General features: G+C 34.2%; 1 protein-coding gene across 1 annotated transcript; it reads right to left on the bottom strand.

Moving 5' to 3' along the window:
- Positions 1 to 9,431: 9,431 nt before the first annotated feature.
- Positions 9,432 to 18,779, bottom strand: NDC1 (NAD(P)H dehydrogenase C1). Its single transcript, XM_039026782.2, has 11 exons — positions 18,359 to 18,779; positions 17,272 to 17,471; positions 15,390 to 15,485; positions 13,666 to 13,732; positions 13,385 to 13,568; positions 12,856 to 12,949; positions 12,547 to 12,759; positions 11,421 to 11,828; positions 10,869 to 10,945; positions 10,381 to 10,484; positions 9,432 to 9,744 (listed from the first exon to the last, which is right to left on the bottom strand). The coding sequence occupies exons 1-11, from the start codon at positions 18,411 to 18,413 to the stop codon at positions 9,605 to 9,607; spliced, it is 1,638 nt and encodes a 545-aa protein (XP_038882710.1). The 5' UTR covers positions 18,414 to 18,779; the 3' UTR covers positions 9,432 to 9,604.
- Positions 18,780 to 23,357: the final 4,578 nt, after the last annotated feature.

Genomic DNA, 23,357 nt, shown 5'->3' with positions numbered 1-23,357 from the left:
TCACATTTTAACTTTGATATTTTATCATCGCATCCTCTTTAGTCGGCGCAATCATTACACATTGATTAATTTAGTAAGTCACCGCATTATTTCTCTTTGCCAATTATGATTTCAATGATGAAACGCATGCCTCTATTTTTTCATATATGCTAGAGTCAACTTAATTTTAGGACAGTCAACTCATGAAATATTTCTAGAAGTTAGTGGTCCACCAACTTTCTTTCAAACTGACTTTTACGAAATTTCCTAAGAGCATCGCATGAATTCTTTCAATCTTTCAGCAATGAGGACATTGATGTGTTTAAATTTGGGGGTGCGGTATTCTTTTCCAACCTTTTTTTAGGCATTAAAAAAAATCATAACGTTGCGATCAGATCCTACTCGTAGTTGGATGTCCGCATGACACTCATGGAGGCAAGCCAAAACGAAAGTAGGAATCGTGATCAACGCATAAATAAAATGATCGCAACTCCGTTGCCAAATGGGCATGAGTTTAGACTAAGAAAAAGCGCCTTGCTCATAGTTGGATGTCCGCATGACACATGTGGGGGCAAGCCAAAACAAAAGCTAGGCACTCAGATCAATGCAAGGTCATAGAAAAAAAATATATGTCTAAACTATGCAAGGATAAAAATCAGTTGAAAACACCCCAGTTGAAAAAGTTTTTTTTTATGAAATAAATCATGCGATACCCTGAAAACTAGTAAAGTCTTTTTTAAGGTTAAACTTGCGGTAGCTAAATTTTATAAATATTTTAAGAAGAGACCTGGCTAAGATTTAAGGAGATTTTGGTACATTAGAATTTGAATAAGGCAACCTTGAGAAATCTAGGAAAGAAGAAGGCGGTCGACTTTCTAAAGAAAATCTTTAGTCTATGCTTGAGAACAAGCATTGTTTTAAATTTGGGGATGTGATAACGGGCAGAAGTGCACGTTATTATAGTGCAAAGATATAAAACAATGAAGGATTGCGACGATAAAAATATATGAAATTGTGTCCCAAAGCATTAAGTTTATAACATTGCAATCGCATGTGTCCATCGCATTAAAACAACCAATCTATGTATTTTGTGCATAAAATGCGTTGGTGCAAGGCAAAATTGTGATCCAAGGAATTTAGAGTTCGAGCACATCAAGAGATTGCGATCGCAAGGCTATGCGATCATATGCATTCGCGAAGATCTGCTCAAGAAGGTGGTCGCATAAAGCCGGCGCATCAAGGGAAAAGCTCAATAAATCACGATGGGACAATGCTGATGACAATCGATTCTGAATTAAGTTAACACATCGTTAACGACACACTGTAGCAAGTACACTCAACTTTTCAGTGACAATTAATCGGTGCATCAGACAGAGAATTAATGACATCCCATCAGTGCAATCATTTGAGAGAAAATCTCTTCAGCCTAAAGCTTTATAAATACCGAAGGCCACCTTGGTTAAAAGAGTCCGGAGAATTCGATTCTACTATTCATAATTTAGAGTTCTTCTTCACTATAGATAGTCGTAGTCTGTAACTTTATATACTTAGAAGGCGGAAGCAAGTGAAGGGATAATATGCCGAGAGATTGTCCTGGTTAACTTGGAAGGGTGCTGGGAAACATCGAAAACAGAGAGAGGGCCAACTCTTGCGGGAGCAAGAACATCTTTTGGGCAGAGTAGAGAAAACTCAGTGTAAAAGCCTTGGGAAGCAAGATATTGCTACCAGACTCTCTATCCTTACTTTCCATTGTCATTCTGTATTCTGAACTTATTTATAAAATGGAAATTGCATCTTTATATCTGTCCACTCTCTTCACCCTACGCATGAGTAACTAAACTGTTGAATGGGTTGAGAAGCACTTAGCTAGTATGACCTGAGATCTTCACTTTATGCGATCATCTTGTATTATGTATGCGTCATTCGTATTTTAGAGATACTTGAGAGGGTGGTCTAAGGATAGAATCTAGGCTTGGAAAAGTCAGATTAAAATCTAGGGTCGGGAGAGTCAGATTAGAATCAAATAATCAAGAGATAGAAGCTTAGGAATAAGTTCTGTTTGCTATTAATGCATCGCATGCACCCTAGAGATATGATATGATTGTATGCGGTCACCTTGTACCTGTGTGCATCATTCATCATCACATAGGCAAGAAATAGAGACTTAGGAATAAGCTCTATAGACATCATCGCATATATCGCATATGTCCTAAAACTAGTAGCTATTTGCATTGGAAAAAGAATTGTTGTCGCATGTGTGTAGCATGATCGCATAGCTTGAACGCAATCTCAGAAAGCGCAAGCTAAAGACCTTCTAAACCCGTTCCTCCGCATACTCATTGTATCTTTTGCATTATTAACTCTTTTCTCAATTCTACCACATAAACTTTATACCTTAAATAATATACCAACCAACATATTGATTTATTTGTTATCGCAAAGTTATCAGAAATCACTGTCGCATACTGCTTCCTTAGTCCTTGTGTTCGACCCTGGGCTTACCAGGCAACTTAGTAGGGTTTATAGTTGGATCTTACTAAGAAAACTTGCATGCACAACGCATTTTCCACCATCGCATTCTACACCATTATTTCATCACATTAACCATGTATCAACGACACATGTAGAAGTTGAGGAGATGGTTACAATATTTTTACATATCCTTGCACATGACGTTAAAAATAGAGTTATACGTTGACATTTTGTGCGTTCAGGAGAAACAATTAGTAGACATTTTAATATAGTTATGAACTCTGTGATACGACTACATGAGTTATTACTTAAACATCCTAAGCCTATTCCTACTAAGTGGTTTAAGGTAATTTTTGTTTTATAGTTTTGCTCATGTTTAAATACTAGTAGGTGGTTTAATTAATTTAGAGTCTTCTTTGTATATAGAATTGTCTAGGTGCACTAGATGGAACCTATATTAAAGTCAATGTGGGTATTCTCGATAGACCTAGGTATCAAACCAGGAAGAATGAAATTGCTACTAATGTCTTAGGAGTTTGCTCCCAAGATATGCAATTTATCTATGTTTTACTTGGATGAGAAGATTCAGCTTTTGACTCAAGAGTTTTACGAGATGCTATATCTAGGAGGAATGGATTAAAGATTCCAAAAGGTAACATGTATGATATTAGGATTGGTATGTAGTTTGGATTAGAACACTTTGTACATACATTCTCAAGTATTCAGTTGGTGTATTTAGGTTGTTACTATCTATGTGATACTGGCTATACAAATGGTGAAGGATTTTTGGCTCCTTATAGAGGACAACGATATCATTTAAATGATTGGATGCTAGGATACCAACCAAGAACTCCAGTTGATCTTTTTAATATGAAGCATTCATCTGCAAGAAATGTAATAGAACGAGCATTTAGGCTATTAAAAGGTCAATGGGCTATTCTTCGAGGGAAATCTTACTATTCAGTAAAAGTTCAATGTCGCATTATTACAGCTTGTTGTCTCATTCATAATCTTATAAGAAGAGAAATGGTTGTAGATCCGTTAGAAGAAGATGAAGTTGGAGACACTTATTCAAGTACTTTTGACATGGATAGTGATCGAATAACACATGTTGAGAGTTCAAATGAATGGACAAATTGGAGAGAACTTAGAAATTGAGATTTTTTAGGAGTGGAGGGGCATTAAATATTAATAATAGGATGTATTATTATGATGTAAACATGCACCTTGTTATAATCTTTTATGAAACATTGTGAACTACTATATTGCTACTTATTTCATAATTATGATATGTGATGTATGTTTTGATTTTCATACCATGTTATATGTGAAGTTTTGAGTTTTAATAGTCTAATATGTGATGTGAATCATAGATATGGATGTCAACAAACAATCTATAGCTGGTTCGAGTAGGTCAAAACATATGTGGAGTAAGATAGAATATGAGAAATTAGTAGAATGCTTATTGGAGTTATCTAACATTGGCACATGGAAGGCTGATAATGATACTTTCAAACCAGGATTTCTCAATCAAATAGAGAAATGGATGGCTGAAAAAATTCATAATTGAAGTTAAGGCTCAACCACACATAGAGTCTAGAGTTAAACTGTTGAAGAAGTAGTACAATGCAATAGCTAAAATGTTAGGCCCAAATTGTAGTGACTTCGAATGGAATGATAAAGAAAAGTGTATAGAAGTAGAAAAAGATATATTTGATAAATGGGTAAAGGTAAATGTAGTTTTTTTTTATCGCTAGTGTATTGTTATCATGTTATTGTTGAAATATATTAAAAGTTGATTTATATTTGTTTTCACGGAGTCATCCAAATGCAAAAGAACTGAGAAACAAGTCTTTTTCGTTCTACGAACAGTTAGCCATTATTTTTGGAAAAGATAGAGCCAATGGACTTGGTGCAGAAGATCCAGCTGACATGTTTGAAGCAGTAAAGCGAGAAATGGACAACAATGATTTTTGGAGAGAAATGGATGGTTTTTATGTTCCTGATCCACCAATAGTTGGAGGGGAAGAAGTGGATGGACCTACCTCAATGAGTAAGCGGCAACAAATATACAATCTAGTGCACATACATCAAATAGGTCTAGTAAGAAAAGAGCGAAGTATGGACCCATTGGTGACGGCAATGGATGGTTTTGAGAATGTTATGAGCAGTCATCTTCTAAGCGCTAATGATAACATTCAAGAAATTGCTATGTTTTATCGACAGGTAGCTGAACGAGAGTCTACAAGAGAAGCACATTGAAATTCATTAGTTAGTGAAATTAGAAAGGTAGTTGGATTAAGTGTTCGACAAAGGGTGAGAGCGGGTAAGATTATCACTAAAGACCAATCTCAGATTGATTATTTCTTTAATCTTCCACATGATGAAAGATATGAATTCATAACGGAGGTTTTGCAAGAAGACGTTAATTCTTAAACTGTGGGAATATCGTAGTATCTTCTATGTAATAGGAGACTTTATAACATGTTATACATGGGCAATTATATATATATATATATATATATTGGTGCCCTTATCAAATGATGTGTACTCCCTATATATATATATATATATATATATATATATATATATATATTGGTGCCCTTATCAAATGATGTGTACTCCTTATTTTAGGCTAGCATGTTAGTGTTTCCTAAGTATCTTCATTTTGAATGAATGTTGCATTGTACTCTTGTTTGTAACTACGAATATTAACATAATATAAATGCTTATTTTGTCTACGTTTAGTATTTATACTTTGATATTGGTTATATAGCATTTGGTAACAGAGCTAAGCAATTGTGTAGCCAGGTAAGCGATCGCGGGGTCTTCGTGGGCGATCGTCTAGTGTTACTTAGTGATCGTGTAGCAGAGCTAAGCGATCGTGTAACTAAGCTCAGCGATCGTATAACATTTGGTAGGCGATCGTATAGCATTGAGTAGGTGATCATATAGCATTTTGTTACTCAGTGATCGTGTAGGAAAGCTAAGCAATCGTGTAGCCGAGCTCAGCAATCGTGTAGCATTTGGTAAGCAATCGTATAGCATTGGGTAGGCGATCATATAGCATTTTGTTACTCAGCGATCATATAGCAGAGCTAAGTGATCGTGTAACCGAGCTCAGCGATCGCATAGTATTTGGTAGGCAATCGTATAGCATTTTGTTACTTAGCGATCGTATGGCAGAGTTAAACGATCATGTAGTCGAGCTCAGCAATCGTTTAGCATTTAGTAGGCGATTGTATAGCATTGGGTAGGCGATCATATAGCATTTGGTTACTCAGCGTTCGTGTAGCAAAGCTAAGCGATCATGTAGCTGAGTTCAGCGATCGTGTAGCATTTGGTAGGCGATCCTGTAGCATTGGGTAGGCGATCGTATAACATTGGGTAGGCGATCGTATAGCATTTTGTTACTCAGTATTCGTGCAGCAGAGCTAAGCGATCGTTTAGCTGAGCTCAGCGATCGTGTAGCATTTAGTAGGCGATCGTCTAGCATTGGGTAGGCAATCGTATAGTATTTTGTAAATGATCGTTTGGACTTGTTAAGCAATCATCTAGTCTCTGGGTCGGTTCGGTTCGAACCGAACAGTTTTCCTACAAACTCGAGAATCGAACCGACCTATTCGAGTTCATTAAAAAAAAACCCAAACCAAACCATTTTTTTTAACCAGCTGGGTTGGGTTGGGTTGCTCGATTTTTTCGGATCTTCGGTCTTTTTTAACACCCCTAATTCCCATGCAACACCAAACACATTTCCTACACAACCAAACATAGTTATCTTTAATTCCCACACATACTATTCCCAGGCATTGTTTTCTCATGCACAACCAAACATAGTCATCCTTGATTCCTAGTAATTTTATTCCTGGATATATAATTCCCAAGCATCCTTAATTCCTAGGCATTGAGAAAATCATAATCCAAACGGTCTGTAAAGATTGTCCATATATATGGTTAGTATCAAACTGTGGAGTACATCTAGATTGGATGTTTTGACCAATCCAAGCTTCCCTCAGGTTACATGACTCAATATTCTCATTTAGTGAAGATATGGTGGAAATATTATGTGTTAAAATGGTTGTAAACCCAAAGTTTTGACTAGTTGGAATTATTTGAATTGTTGGATTGCATTACCGGTACATATTATCTGTGTCTACTTCATGACTTTTGCTAGGTGTAACTATTACAAATAACGGCATCTAGGATGTATCACTACCTTCTAAAAAAAATTAAGGTCTTCATCGTCGACTTTGTCAACTGGAAACTATGGTAATTGGGAGAGCTGGAACCAATGGATTTTAGTAACATTTGATGTGTATATCAAATATACTTGGATCGATATTTAGTCATTGGTGTAGAATACTCACTAATTCACTACAGGTTATATCATTTCAACCCTCAGACCTTTCGTATGACCTCCAATATAATTGCTTCTGAACTGGTCCCATTCCCCACCAAATCGTACAAAAATGCAAACTAGTGTTATTGATCTACAATTAGAAAACTGACAATTGGATTCGAATTGCTATTAAAGTAAACAGTCGCACAGTAAGTAATAAGCAACTACCCAGTAAATAATAAGTGATCGCCCATATTAATGTAAGTGGTCGTTTAGTTGTATATAAGCGATTGTTTACATAATACTAAATGATCACTTACATTATGGTGAGTGATCTTGGAAGAAGAATACTTCTTAAACACTTACATTGTCTCAATTTTTTGTTCTAACGATGATCTTGCTCTATTCCCAAAGATAAAATGAACTGAACGAAGATGAAAGCGATCGATAATGAGAATGTTGGATTGGAACTCTAGAGAACAATGAGAGAAGAAGTTGGGGAGTTCGACTGAAAATGAATAATTGAGAGTGACCTTCCATTACTTGCCCCATTCTCGATATCAATTGTATTCAATGTTGTTGATAGAATATTAGTTGAGAATAAATGCTTTGGTGGAATGTTGGTGTTGCCTTGAATATATCTGTTATCAATCATTGAAGAAATCATTGAAGGAGGAAGAAGGTAGGTGGGCTGAAAAAAAGGTTTTAAATTTGGGGGTAAATTTAGAATTTCACATGGCAAAAAGGTCAATAACAATAACGTTTTCAGAAAAAGGTCAATCATAAAAAAAGTTTTTTATTTTTGGGTGATTTTATGAAATTTTCCATCGTACACAAAGTATATTAACGTAAGTGATCCATTTAAACTAACAATGAAACTTAAACTTCAATAAAAGCAAACAGTGTGAAGTGTTGAACAAGGTTGCTTATGCAATAAGGTGAGACTTTCTTTCTACGTTAGGTATGCATATTTGAATTCTGAAGAAGGATTTTTGCTCATTACAGTAAACAAAATAAAAATCACAAATATAACAATATAACTTTTTTTAGTACAAATAACAAATGAAAAAAATTGAAACAAACTTTAATTTGAATGTGAACTAACAATATAAAGTCTAAATTTAACTAACAATCAGCAACCAAGTAAGAAATGAAAGCTAACTACGAAAAACAATCTCCAAGTTTACTCCTCTCTTCTAACTTTTTCTACCCTTTTAAGAAGAAGCAAGTCTTTGTACTTTCTTCTTTTCCAAAAAAAAAAAAAAAAAAAAAAGTCTTTGTACTTTCTTCTTTCAAATAGTGTGTCTGAAGTTTTTGAGCAAAATTACAATCTACCTAGTGTGGAAAACAGAAATACAAAGCTGCAGAAATGAACCAAGTGATATATAAAAGTGTGAAGATGATAATGAGATATTTATTAAAACAGTTGATGGTGGTCCAAGCAAGGCCCAAAGTCCATAGACGGATCCCAATCCTTAGAGTATCAGGAGGAGGTATAGGGAGACACGCATCCCAAAAGGAAAATTTCTCGAAGTTTGGACCAACTAAACGAGTTGGTAAATACATATCATTGGGAAGTAATCAAGCAGCGCCCAATCTGGCATCCTACAACTTTGAGCATCGAAAACATCCTTGACTCCATCCGCGTTATATGTAACCAAAGTCTAACGTCAAGGAAAGACCTATAAATAGCCTCATTCGAAAACTCCAAGAGAGGAGAGTAAGTGATATCCAAAAGAGATCCTAACCTTACTTCTTGTGTACTTAGTTGAATAATAAATTTCATATACTAACCTAGACACAAGAGTGTGGTAGGCTTAACACCACATTGGTGCGAAAATCTCTTGCATATGTCAATTCGGAATAACTCGAAACCAAACCAAGGAGAAGTAGGATTGGGGGGAAAACTCACCAGAGACCCTCAACGTCAACCAAAAATAAAAAATCGAACCCGCAAACATATACAATTGTTACAATTTCTACAATTATGTAAATTTAATGGTTCAATTTTAAAACTTGTACAAATTTAAGGATTCAATTTTTATAATTAAAAATTTAGAGGTATAATTGCAACAACCACCATATTTTATGAATGGTTTCTATAATTTGTTAAAAAAAGTTGATCTAGATTTTAGTTGTTTCAAAAAATTGATTATGAATTTAAATATATTAGGAAAAACCAAGTTGAAGTTTAAAAGAAAAAAGAAAAATATACATATCATAAATGTGGATAAAGATATGTCCTTCAAAAATGGATACTTGAAAGTAGACATAAATGTGGACGATAAAATCATAAAGATAAAAAAGAATAATACTTAAATGCAATCTAGACTATACCATCTCCATATATCCTTTCTCAATCATATAGTAAAAATAGTAAAAATTTTATTCTTTTAAAACGAACAAAATTTTGTCATGTGACAAACAATAATTAAATAACTGGTTAGACTGCACCTTGTGCAGTTCGAGATACATTCCAAGATTTTTTTAAAAAAATTAATTACAAATATATCAAGAAACAAAGAAACGTAAATTAAAAATCCATAGTTTGGCATTTATGTTCATATTAGCAACCCTTCATTAATATTTTCTTTTCATATTTCATCAATGTTTCTCTTAGATTATAGAAAACTCAACCGACTTTAATTAAGATACCACCGAACTTTGCCAATAGATCATAAAATGTTGAAATTTTCATGTCCATAGCAAACCCTAACAAATGTAGATAGACATATTAATAATAAAGCTTTAGGTTCTTTTTCTTTTTCTCTTTTTTTTTTTTCTTTTTTCAGATCATATTATAAAGAGAATGGCTCATTGAGCAGTAAATACACTAGTTAAAGTGGTTTGAATTGATGCGATGGAATCAACAGCAGACTTTGTGAGCCAACTGATCCCCACTTTTACCCTATGCTCATCCGTTGGTAGTCTTATCAAGTATGCCAATTTTCTTGCTGCCAAAAAAAACCCATAATATTAATTAAAAATATTTTTTTCTAGAAGAAGACATGATTATGTATATAAGTTGTTAGGAAGTATATATTAAGGAGTTGCTTTAAGTTTGTAATATTATTCCTAACTATAGCAAATCATATCCTATAAGCCTTCTAAAGGTTATCGGTGTAGTTATCTCTAATCAAAATTGACCCTTAATTTTGATAAGATTTTTTACAATAAAAAATAAATTGTTACAAATTTCATAGTATAGGAACTAAATTGTTGCCTTAAAAATGTTTTTTAATCTAAAAATAACATAAGAGTGCCCTCAAAGTACTTTATAACACTTGAAAAACCCATCGCTTTGAGTATAGAACTAAATAACAAAGTGATGTGTTATTAAATACGGTATACTAGGGCATTTATAATTAAAATGCTTGTGCTAAAGATTTTTTTAAGTAGTTTTTACCATAACATCATGATCTAAGAGGCCTATGGAATTGTGTATAAGTTAGGATATTAGTCTATACTTTGGGGTTATTTAACTTGTTTTAAGTTAGTAATACTATTCCGCTAATCATAATTAACCTAAGTAAGCCTTATTGGCTGATTAATGGAATTATCAAACTCAGTCTATAAGAGATCATATATACCTGCATGACCGATTGGACCTTCCAAGGTTAAACCTTCAATGAAACTTGGAGAAACTGAAGCGTCACTTCTACCCAAAGTTATCATCTCTCCTAAATTCTGATATCTGCAACTCAAATACACAAATATTAGCAATGCCTCAGAGTGGAATCAAGCACTTTTCTTGCTTGATCTAAAAGTAAATTAACTGCTGTTTTTCCCTATTTTAAAATTTTCAAACTCCTTTCGGTTGGCAAAAACTTTAAACTGTGATTTTAGTTAAATAAAAGCACTTATTTTACTGCTCTTTAAAGTTTTAACCAAATAAATTTTAAAAGAACACTTTTAGGACTGGTTTGGAATGCGAAAAGTCATTTTTCAAACACTAGGAAAGTTATTCCAAACAAGTACTTGCTCCCCTACAAACACTTCAAAAGGCGTGTATCAGAAAATATATGTTCATCAAAGTTGAGAAAAGCTAATTTGGTATCGTGAGCTCGAAATTTTGAACCTAAAGGGCAAAAGAGGACGGTTGTTGATAGCAGCCCAGAGATTCCAACCAGCGAAATCTGCCTGCTGGAAAGCAACCTGCTTGGAGAATGAGAATAATATCTTCAACTTTGAAGAAAATGTATTTAGAAAAATAACATAAAATAAAAAGCAAATGTAAAGTAGAGAAAATTGAAGAAAATGCTATGGAGGCTTTGTCTTGATATTTGATAAACGTGTTGTTTTATTGGTTCAAACTAGCTTCTCTCTACTAACACTTAAAAAAACTCCTACTAATCATCTACCCATACTCCAATTTTTCTCTAATGTTATCTCTAATGTTATCTCTTGCACACATAAACAAATTTATATTATACTGCATTGGTATTGGACGCTAAAAGTAAATTTGAGTGCAGTTCTTATTAGTTTGCCAATTGTACAAATAAAAAGTGAGACAAAAATATATTCTTGTCCCCTCAACAATAGTAGGCATGTAATATTCTCAAGAATACAGATTGGGCAGAAGAAAAAGTGAGCATCCAAGTTTAATGCATCAGATGATTGCATTTCATACCTGTGCCGTGGTAGGAAGAAGATGTCCATTTGAATCTCTCAAGGCAGATGAGTCACCAAGTGCAAATATCCGTGGATGACCCTTAACACGAAGAGTTTCATCGGTTTCAGCTTGACCCCGAGCATTGAGAGGAAGTTGCTTGTGGTAATTTTCAGAAGGTTCCAATGTTGGAAGAAGAGACTTTGAACCTACAGTCCATAATACTAAATCTGCTTCCAGGGTGCGACCTTGGGATCCTCTTTTGGCGGGTTGAAGTTCCAGCTCATACCTACTTGAAGCAAGCTCTGATTGAGTGCCTTGGCTTGGTCTGTTGTTGTTTGGCTTTTCAGAGGTTTCTGCATCGTCCACTCTCTGAATACTGCTGACGCTGTAACCTAGGAGAAGTTCAACATTGCGAGATTGTAGAACCTAACATGTATAACAAGATTATGATATTTAATTTGTATAAAGATTATCACAAATATCAATTTAGGCACCAATATGCTTCCAGAGCGACAACAGCATAGGGAATAAACAATTTGGACTAGATTGAACCATATGAAGGTATGACATCTGAGGTTTTTGATCTGATGGTAGTATTCTGTTTTTGTTAACATTGAAAATAAAATTCTTTATTTATGTTGGCCAGCATCGAATTCAAAAAGACAAAATTTTCTTTTAGATGCAATTCTAAGAGGTTAGATTTTCAGAAAGTACTAAAAGGCAGTTATTTTCTTTAGATTTTACTCTCTTTCTCCAAGTCTGTGTACTTGGATATCAATAGAAAAAACTCGATATAATGAAATAGCTTAAATAAAATAATGACTACTTATTATTAACTAACAATATAAAAATCTATTAAATAAAAAAAGATTAGGCTAACAATTAACCTTGAACAATATCTAAGACTACTCGGACTTTCAAAATTACCATATTTAAAAAATAGAATGCTAAAACCAGCTTCATTCAGACAGAACACTCCAAAAAAACACATTTAACGTTGAATTAAAATTCACTAGATTAAACTGCAAAGAAAACACGAATTTTCTCAACGCGCATAATGCAACATCAGCTAGATTTTGGCAATTCTAGAAATCGTTGAAGCAATTAATTCATAATTTGTTGTGTCACAAGTTCAATAGCGTACTTTAAGTGCGGCCTCTCTATTCCCTGGTGGGGCGGTAGGGCAGATCATAGTCTCCACGTTAATAGCTTGCACCAACCCTCTGTCTTGCAGTCTTTCAGATATTGTAGCGGCTAACTCAACACCAGAGTAACCACAACCAACAACAGCCACCCGAATCAAGGATTTCTTACTAAAGTTAACCCTCTCCAGGGTTTTTAACCGGTTGTCAACCCTCTGTAAAACAAGGAATACCAAAAATCATACAACTCAACAACTCACTTCAGTACAAGTGATTGCAACTTAGCTGAGGTATTCTTTTAGTTAACTCACTTGTGCATCCCAAAGAGTAGAGAAAGGTAAAGCGTATTCAGCAGCCCCTGGTACAAGATCAAGCTTAGCTTCAGCGCCCAAGGCAAGAACCAGCCTGACTGTCCAAGGTCCATAATAGAAAAATGTTGAGACTATCTTTCAATGCCAGCAACAACCAGAGGAAAACCAAGGCATTTGATAACCAATATTTTAGTTTTTGGTTTTGAAAGTTAAGCTTATAAACACTGATTCAACCTCTTTGCCTCTAGGTTTCTTTGTTTTGTTAACTACTTTTAGGTGTGTTTTCAAAATCGAAGCAAAGTTTTGAAAACTAAAAAGTAGGCTATTTCTAAAAACTTGTTTCCGTTTTTGAAATTAGACTAAGAAGTCAAATATTTTCATTAAAAAGATGAAAATCATTGTAACGAAATAATGAGAAAACAAACATAATATTCAAAAACCAAAAACCAAATGGTTATCAAAAGAAACTTAAATGATCTATGTCAAATTTTAAAGATATATGATGACTGATAGAAAGCTAAAGAAATACCAATCATATTCGATGTGGAGGCCACTTTCAAGATGCACAGTTCCACTACAACTAGGATTTTTAGGATTTTTCATATCATAATGATCACAGGGGTCCAGGAGTTTCACTTTGTCTTGAACAAACTTAATGCTAGTATTCGCCAGCAGATCGGAGAAACGAGGCGCAATTTCCCATGCATCTACCTCTACATTTGATGGAATGATTTTTTTAAGTAAGACTGAGTAAAGGGCATTTAGTTAAAATGTAGTAAATTCTATTATAAAACAAATCGAAAGGCAGACCTCCAGATAGAAGTTCATACAGCATTGGCTTGAAAACAAACTGTTCAGACTGGTCAACAAGAAGCACCTGGTTCCATTACCATAAGATTAAAGATAATGTCAAAACTAAAGATAGTTAACTTCTAGTAACATGAAATTTACTTCCAGACGCTGCATTATGGAAATCAAATTGTGCAAAGAAGACTAACAACATCCTTTTGTGGACTGAGATAGTAGTTTAAGGTCTACAGATGTGCCGCAAAGAAAGCTTCCTTCTATGGCCTCATGCCCTCAATTTGTTTATTACATGGCTCAAGTTCGAAAAGTTTAAATCACTTACTATTTTATTGTTCATATGCCCTCTCTTGCTGGCATCATTATTTTGGAAGCTTCAACATTCTTAGGTTTTCTAAAATAAATCAGTACAATTCGCTGCAGCTGCCAATCAGCCCCCGTCTCCCACCTCATCCTCTTTCATAATGGATCAATTCTGTTAATGCTATTATCTGAGAGTTATGATTCGACAAAAATCAAAGAGTATTTGAAAGCAAGCATCGTTGATGGATTGATTGTTTTGAAATAACTAACTTGAAGGCCTCTCTCGAATGTTCCCATTCCAAGCTTTTCAGGGGATTTTCTCTTAAAGATATGCATTTATTTCTCCTTAATTCTATTTTCAGTGCTGTGTTTGGACTTTTTGGTTCTATTCTCCATTTTGTCTTTTGTTTCTTGCTTCTTCTATCATATAGGTCTACATTTTATAATCCGTTAATTTTGTTCTACTTATTCTCTTTTCTTCATTAATGAAAAGATCCGTGTAAAAAAGGGAGAGAGAATGGGGAAAAAAAGGCTTCCCAGACATTGCACAGAAAATTCATTTTCCTCAATCCTCTTTCTTTGGGATGGGGTGGATACTGAATATAAAGTGCCAATAAAAATAGTAAATAATACTCTTTACTAATGTCAAAAGTAAAGAAAATGATTGTTAGAAACAGTGAGCTCCCACAACATATAAATCAGGAATTATATAAAAAGGAATTCAAGGGAGGAGAAAGACACAATAACTCTCCTTCCCTATTTTGCTAAAAAAAAAAAAGAAAGAAAAACAAAACAAAACATCTTTAAAAGGTAAAAATTTTGTCTTCTGCAGATTCAGCAAGTAAAAAGAGAGTATATTTGTGCACATGTCAGTCTCAACATGACATGGCAAGAAAATGTTTTTAAGATATGGACAAAGATATCAATACTATACATTGCAAGGAAAAAGGGACAATCCTCAGTGGTTCCCAACATCTTCTCTACCTGAACTATGGTTCACACTACTCATCCTACCCTAGAAATATTTATACAGCTAAAATTATTAGAAATCATCGCTTAGTTCAAGAAAGTGTAAAGGCTGCATGGTATAATTTCAGCTTAGCTGCCCAGGAATCTTGTTGTTGCCAGCAACAAGGCCCACCATCCTAGAAATTAGAAACTGACAAGATCTGCTTTTCAAGTAAAAAAATATTTCAACAAAAACAGAATATCAAAGAAGCTAGAAAAGGAAAAAATCAGTTCGTTTCTGTATATATTGCACTTACTCATTGCTTACATTTCACAACACCAGTTTGATTTATTGGAAAGGGAAAAGGTAAGAGAGAATGGAGAGAAATGACGTGGTAGAATCTAATATGACCTGTATGCACCATGACATTGGTCATGAAAACAACTTTTGGAGAGAAACAAAAGAAAACAGAAATTACCTGAGGTTTCTTATTATCTGGCCAGAAAAGAGATTCAAGTCTCAGAGCAGTATACAATCCTCCAAAACCTCCACCTAGAATACATACTCTTGGCTTCTGTAAATGCAGGATTAGATTACAATGGAGCACCTTGGCTTGATCCACTTGACATTCAATTTAAAGAATTTCCATACAGCACAAAAAGATATTACACGTCTTTTGAAAATACACCTAAAGGAAAAAATGCCATAAATGCACATTTCAGATGCAATAACGTTCGGCACAATGAATGACTATCTTACTGCATAATGTTCTGCCATTTGCTCTCCAGTGGTATGTTCCACGTGTATACCATTAGTCTTTGATTGTACATATATAGACATTAGTTTACACTTTACAATAACAAGGCTTTGACCTAATTCTTTCTCCTATGCCTATTCATCGTCTACATCCTTTTCTCTTGCTTCATAATTTAGTCTTGATTTGTCATCGAATCCGTCAATGTTGAAAATGCAGCCAATCCTAAAGCTACATCAGGATCTTCTTTGATAACCTCCCCAATCACTTAAATCCTTGTTTCTTTGATAAGCCATAATGTAACCCTACCATTCTTCTCTTTTTATCTCAACCTGTTAAAGTAAAATTTGGAGAGCATGACTACTACTGACCACCGTCAATGGAAGGACTAGCTACAAAATGTGATTGCTGAAAATGGTTTAGAAAATTCATAGATGGAGCACACTCCATGTTCTATCAAATTTACTGAAAATGAAATTATTGGAATCAAGAAATGAGCCCCCATTATACAGTATGCGGTTTGGTAAGTATGACACTATTGATGTCATGACAATGATTAGTCTTGAAAGGAAGCTCTAGCATAGTTCCAGTGGGATAACAAATGCTATTTTTTCTTAGAATGACTCTAACAACTAATTCTCTAAATGCTATGCTTAAGGTGTCACAATTACTTTGAGTAAGAAACTATGACTTCGAGCCAACGACTATGGATTGCATGAATATTGACTGCAGTTTGAACTCTGAGGAGCCCCTTCATTGGATATGAGGGTACTAAAGGGGTATTTTGCATTTCTGTTGAAGGAGAAGCTGAGGAAGTGTTCTCTCAAAATAACAAGGAACTAACCTAATTCTTGAGGTGGAGAGAACATGAAACGAGGTGTGGAAGGTGGCAATGTTTAATGCTTCCTTGTAGGCATCAGCCACTAGACCTTTTTGAAAACGTACCTACGGTATGGTTTAATTATGTTGGATTGGAGTCTTGTCTTGTAGGTACTTATTGGAATCCCTTTTTTGCGTTGAGCTAGTATTTTGGTATGCCCTTATGTATTCTTTTATAGTTCTAAAAGAAGGCTCAGTTTCTTACCCAAGAGGGGGAAAATCCTAATTACGTTGGCTCCCTAGCACCATACCAGTCCCCCTTTAACCTACTATTAACAAAATCCTATTTAACAAATCACATGGAGTTTACTGCACAATACATATTATTTATAATAGATAAAACTTAACAATTAAGCTAGTAACTACCACATAAACTTCGAATATGGAGTAATTAAGAATAAATAACCAGTCCAGGCAAAATTACTCTGACAAAAATAATTCCAATTTAGGTAATCCTTAATAAATAGATATTCTTTCTTTGTCCGCATAAATGAACTAGTATGAACTTACTAACAATTTGCCAGATTTTTATTTGCTTGAATTCTGAGATAGTCAAATGGCTGAAAGAACAAAATTCTTGAAAACACGCTATTACAGCAGAGCATATAATTGACATAGGCTGATATCTTACGTCAAATAATGCAAATATAGAAGAAGTTGCACCAACTTACATTCAACACTTTCAGAATAAACAAGCAAGATTGCTTTATAGATCTAGAACACGGACCTTGTTATCTGGCCAGGCATAGAAATGCTTAGCCAATTCACTTTCAGATATCTCCGCAACACCTCCATTGTTCTTTGATGAACTTGAAACAGCACATCTTATCCCCTTTCCTTGAAAACTTGAGAACCGACATAAATTGGTTCCAGTTCTTCTTGAAGAACCTGGAAATAGTTTTCCAGATCGCCTTGCTGCACCTGCAACTACAGCCATACAAAAGACGAGCATCAGTATTGAAAAATCACCATGACACGGAACCATAGATTTCCACCACTTTCTATGAAGAAAATTTCTAGGTAATGCAGATTATTTTGTAAGTTAGTATTACTACTACTACTGCAGCCATAATTAAGTTATTACTAACTGATCTAATTAAGTTATTACTAACTGATCTTGCCAGCTTATATCCACTTCAACTAATCTCACAAACAACTAACCCTACTACATCTACATTACAAAATAAATTCCTAAGATTTTAATTTCTACATTTTTTAATGCATAACCATAATATCTTTTTTAAGTATAAAAAAGATAAAGAGAATTTGAACCACAAACCTCTTAATCATAATCATACTTCTATGGAGAAAAAAATGAAGGATACAACAACATACAAAAAGAGAGCCCACAAAATGAGTTGAACTACAAAATTGCGCCCAATTAATTAAAGTAAGACCTGACCAATAATTAAATTCTAGGTAGATAACACCATGTTTTCAAATTCATTACCTCTAAACACTTTATATTTTCCCTGGCCCAATAACCCTAGGTTAATCTTTGGTGATTTATAGTTTTATCAATTGATTATAAATGCAAAATGCAGATAGTTTATTGGGAGCCATCTTTTTACTAACAGTTTGAATTGACAGCTCTCAACAGGCAGCAAATGAAGTAGTAAAGAAACATTTACAAGACAGTACATGCCAGTATCGGACCATATGCAACCGCCATTTGCAGAAACCATAATTGAAAGACTTCTTTGAGGAAGACATACATATAATTTTGTTCACAAAAAACAGAATCCTTCGAAATCAATTTTCTTGTAAAGTGGATTTGAAAATAGAGATATAGTAAAGGAAGAAAGAAAGCCTACAATTGAGGGTTCCGACTCCAAGAGTGATAGATACAGATAATGCGATCTGCGCCATGGATGAATGCAAGAATTACTGGATCTTTCTATCAGAAATGGGGATTTGTTCTCATCATAATCATATTCATAACCAACAATTTTGTCAAGACTCGAGAGAAAAGGTCCGGAACGTGGTGGTTCTAATTCCACGTAGCGTCTGGCAGATGGACGATGAATCGACAAATTTGTGTTTTTCGTTTTTCTTTTTTTCATTTAAATTATATTGTCCAAACTGACCTAAAATTCAAAAACTTCAACTCTTTGGAAGGTTGAAATGTAATAAGAATTAATCGAAAATGAGAGTGTTGGAATACGTATGCAATTAAGGTTGAAAGTAAATGAGATTGTGAAACGTAAAAAGGTGGGAAAGATGATTGAATTAAAAACTATGAGAATGGAATGAGTTGACATCTTTAGAAAGAAAAAAAATATTTGTTTCTCTTTTAGGTGTGAAATAGTAGGTTTTGTCCTCAAATTTTTCACTTCTCCATATTTCTTCTTTGTCTCTTTTGTTCTTCCTTTTCAACAACCACAATACTCCATCCATACAACATCAATATTCATTTTATTCTCTATCAATATTTATTCTCCACCAACCTTCTGCATCAACACTCAACATCATTGATGTCAAGTATTGAGACGAGTAATGGGAGATTGTTGATAGCTTCTTTGCAACAACGAAGTCGATCAGTCAACAAGCTAAGAATTGGGGTGTTGGACACTAAGTCCAAATATAAACAAGTTAGTCAATCATATCATCCAAGAGATATAGTTCAAGACATTCGGTGAGATTATACAATACAACAAAATTGTGATTCCATGACATTTAAAATCTATCACAATTGAAATATGTGACAATTATTTTTTGTCATGGTATCCCGTGTAAAGGTATGAGCATTAATAACAGTTTTTTAAAAGTATCATAATTGAACTTTTATTGAAAATAAATAATTGTCAACAATGGAACAATTATTGATAATGATAAACTGTCGTTGTCAAGTTTAGTTTGACATTGTCATTAATTGACTCAAAATTGACTAATTGATGTAGCGTAATGGGTATTAGCGACAGTTATAAATGTTAAAAAGAATATGTAATGACATTTTTTCTTATTAAAAATATCTTAACCATGACACTTTATTGTCAAGATTACTTGAACCATGACAAGTATTTTACCTCAACAAATCTTCTATTACGATACATTTTTATTATCATAGAATTTCATGTTTATGATACTTTTATATTGTCAATAAAATACATGTCTGGATAGTTTGTCATTTCTTTGGACCCTATCATTACACTATTTCTATCAACTAATCCTATTTTAACACAAAATCAGTACAAACATAAATAAGAAGCTTCATATATAACAATATAGTTGATAGATTTCTTACAAAGAAACTAAATACATCAAGGTATTGCCATAAGTAAGTATATTACAACAAGTTCTATCACCAACCCAACATCAATCACTTTGTTGATAGTTTCACCACTTTAATGGATTCAAGCAGGACCTAGTTAAAAACACAATATCCATTTTAGAGTTCAACTCAATGTATCAATGTCGATGATAATCAAAACATTCATGTAAGTCTAAACATCTCTTGAGGTTTTTAATCATATAACAAAACATATATTAAGGTTTTTTCAACCCTAACAAAAAAAAAGAGACAAATCTAATCTACTTAAACTAATTTCTAGTGCATAATATCTATCATATCTTTAACCAACACTTCTTTCTAACTAACGCGAATGAGCCAAAAGAAAAAATAATTGTCATCTTTCCATTCAACTCTATTAGCTTTCATCTTCATACGACCTAGACAAAGAAGACATAGATCATTTAATTCGACAACCCAAAAGACAGAGAAGACAACATGAAATTAGAGACCAATCTAAATTACTTTAATCCAAATGTATGCACACAACAAATAGACTTAACAAGTAGGATTATACTTAAACTACTCCTGAAGGAGTTCAATTGCTAAAATACTCCTAAAGGAGTTCAATTGTTCTTAAACAACAAGAATAAGATTTTAGAGTCCAAACATACTTCGAAACCAATGCTAGTGAGATATTCTTATCCCAAATTCAATCATAAAACTTAATTTAAACACTTTGAATCAAGTTCAAACTACAAAATTAGAATACTCTGAATCAAGTTTAAACTACAAAATTAGAACACACTGAATCAAGTTCAAACTACAAAATAGCGTATCCAAGGGTTAGAGATGAATCTAAATTACTTTAATTGAATTCGAAAAGGTCTGAACAAAATTTTACTACCTAAAACTCACCAAAGCAGACATGTGGTCCTTGCTGAAAAAGTGTTTGAGTTAGTTTGACATGAATTTGAAGCTACAAACATAAAAGTTCTAAAGATTAGAAGCTAGACTCTAACTTTTAATTAAATTCGAAGGGTTTTAAGGAGAGTTATTACCAAAAGGGCTTGAACACTAGCTGGTTGGTGTCCAGACTAGCTTAAACCTATGGATCTGAAGCAATTAAGTGTCAGTCAATTCAGGAGTGGATAAAAAGTCAAACCTGGGCGAGATGATACCTCCAATATGCACACCAAAGATAACTGCTCGAATGAAAGGAGCAACAAAAATCAATATTAGTCTAATGTCCTTCACTTTCTATCCCTCTATTGAATGACAAACTAACATAATGTGTTGAGATACTTAACATAGAAAGCCAAGTTAAATAAACCAGTCTTTAAAAATAGTGAAACAAAACAAAGAATCAGTATATAATACAGTGCAAAAGTAGTCTCCTATATCAACATTACACTTGTGACAAACCTTTAACAACTTGAAACTTATCAAATTCAACCACTTAGCGGTGCAAACATAAGAAGTAAATGTAGGGACAGAGTTGTAGAAACAAATCAAAGATTAACATACCAATAAAATTATGCTACCTATAAGTAGTCTTTCAGGCTTACTAAGAACATGAAACCATGGACAAAAACTTATCAACAAAATTAACGGTGTTCAAATAACCCGATAACTAAACAATCCGGACATACCCGATACAAATTATAAGGGTTGGGTTAGGTTAATTTTATTTTTGGATTGGGTAGTGTAACGACCCAACTTTCTAGAACTGGTATTGGATCGTTACTACTCACATGCATAAACCTGAAAACGACTCTTTCACAAAATACAACTAAAACCAAAAGAATTTCATGAAATAAATTACTTTTATAAAAATCCAAAAAACTTGAAATTCCAGTCACATATTTAGTATACATAACAACATACTTAATGGCCACAAGAGGAACAATATAATTCTTCAAATTAATCTCAATACTGAAGGAAATCGGACATGAGGATTTCCATGAGCAGCAGAAGGATCGTTCCAAATTTCAATCGTATATGAACAACAACAATTATAGTCAAGAAACAGAAACATACGGTCATGCATAAAACGAAATTACAACATGCTTTTTATTACGATCAAGGGAAAGAATTACATATACCTTTGGAGACTCATCTTCAACACCATTGATCACGAACGCTCGTTCACAGCAAGATGACAACACACGAATGCTCGTACACCACTACCGCAACACTGCACGATCCACAGGAATCTCGAACACAATGATCATCCAGATCACGAACACACCGAACGGCCTCCAAAAACCTCGACAAGTGTTGAGTTGAGTATGACACCACCACAATGGCCACCTTAGTCTTCTCGATGTGAGAATCCAGAAGCGTGGGCTCTGTATGGATTTGGTTAGAGGAAGAGACTGGAGGAGAACAATCGTGTAAACGATTGAGCAAGTAGGAAATGTCAAAGTTTATCGTATAGACGATGGCCAATCTTTTAACAAATGTTATGCAATCGTTTAGTAGAAGCTGCACAATCGTTTAGCTAACCGGCCAGCTGAGTGTCTATCGTATAGAAACACTCCACGATCGTCTAGTCTCTCTGATGCTGTCGCTTAGTAAATCTAATATACTCGACAAACTTTCCGTGAGTACTTTCCGAGAATGAAAATCTCAATTCAACAACTACTAAATTTAGGAAACATTTTTCCTTTTATCTCACGGTTACCATGAAACCACCAATAACCTCCCACTCAATTGGTTATTAGAAAAAGAGATAATTATCCAATAATTAATATTATTATAAATATACATGATAACCAACTTACCATAGTATATTTATAACATATAGTTTTAATATTCCATTTCATGAAACATATAAACCATAGCTCTTTTTCTATTCCATGGTCCTTAATGTAAATCTCATTTACATTAATCCTCCACTAGATGTATCTCATACACCACACTGATCATATCATATATAATCGAATTGCCTCTTATTAATTTGAACATTTCAAATCAACACCAAGAACTGATCCTCAACTTGAATCCATTGAGCTACCAAGGGGACCTTATGGACCTATAGCTCGAAGCTCCAACAGTACGTGAATAACTGACTAAACTCTTTAGTCACGAGATCCACCATCTGTTAACTGTTAGGCACTCCACTAAAGACCGACAGCTGAACTCTCCTTACTACAAATATATTATGTGTCCATATCAACCAATCAACAGCGCGATAACCCTTCACAGATCGCTCGTAAGTATAGCTGGACCAATAACTGTTATGTCCCTATAGTTATATCTAACTCCTTAAGTACCACTGATCTCTCTAATGAACATAAGTCATAGTCCTACTATGACTGAGTCCTCTCTTCCAAAGAAAATATGTGGTCACTATGTTCAAGCTCCAGAATCGGTCCTTAAGGGAGCAGTCTATCTACTTACCCCTGCTTTGGGGAATGAGTGAATTTCATCTTGTGTAACTGAGTTTCCAGCTCCCAAATCAGACAAATCCCCAAAAAGGTAGGCATGTTGAGTTGGCAATCTAGCCACTCTCACCCATACTAATCAAAGGACCGCCCCCAAAGGCAGGAGTTCCCAAAACACTCAGGATTGAAGTCATA

The sequence above is a fragment of the Benincasa hispida genome, chromosome 3, assembly GCF_027475165.1.
Source record: "Benincasa hispida cultivar pf3 chromosome 3, pf3_genome.v1.1, whole genome shotgun sequence".
Lineage (NCBI taxonomy): Eukaryota > Viridiplantae > Streptophyta > Magnoliopsida > Cucurbitales > Cucurbitaceae > Benincasa > Benincasa hispida.
Note: the sequence above shows the minus strand (reverse complement) of the source record. Positions and strands in the feature narration are given on the sequence as shown.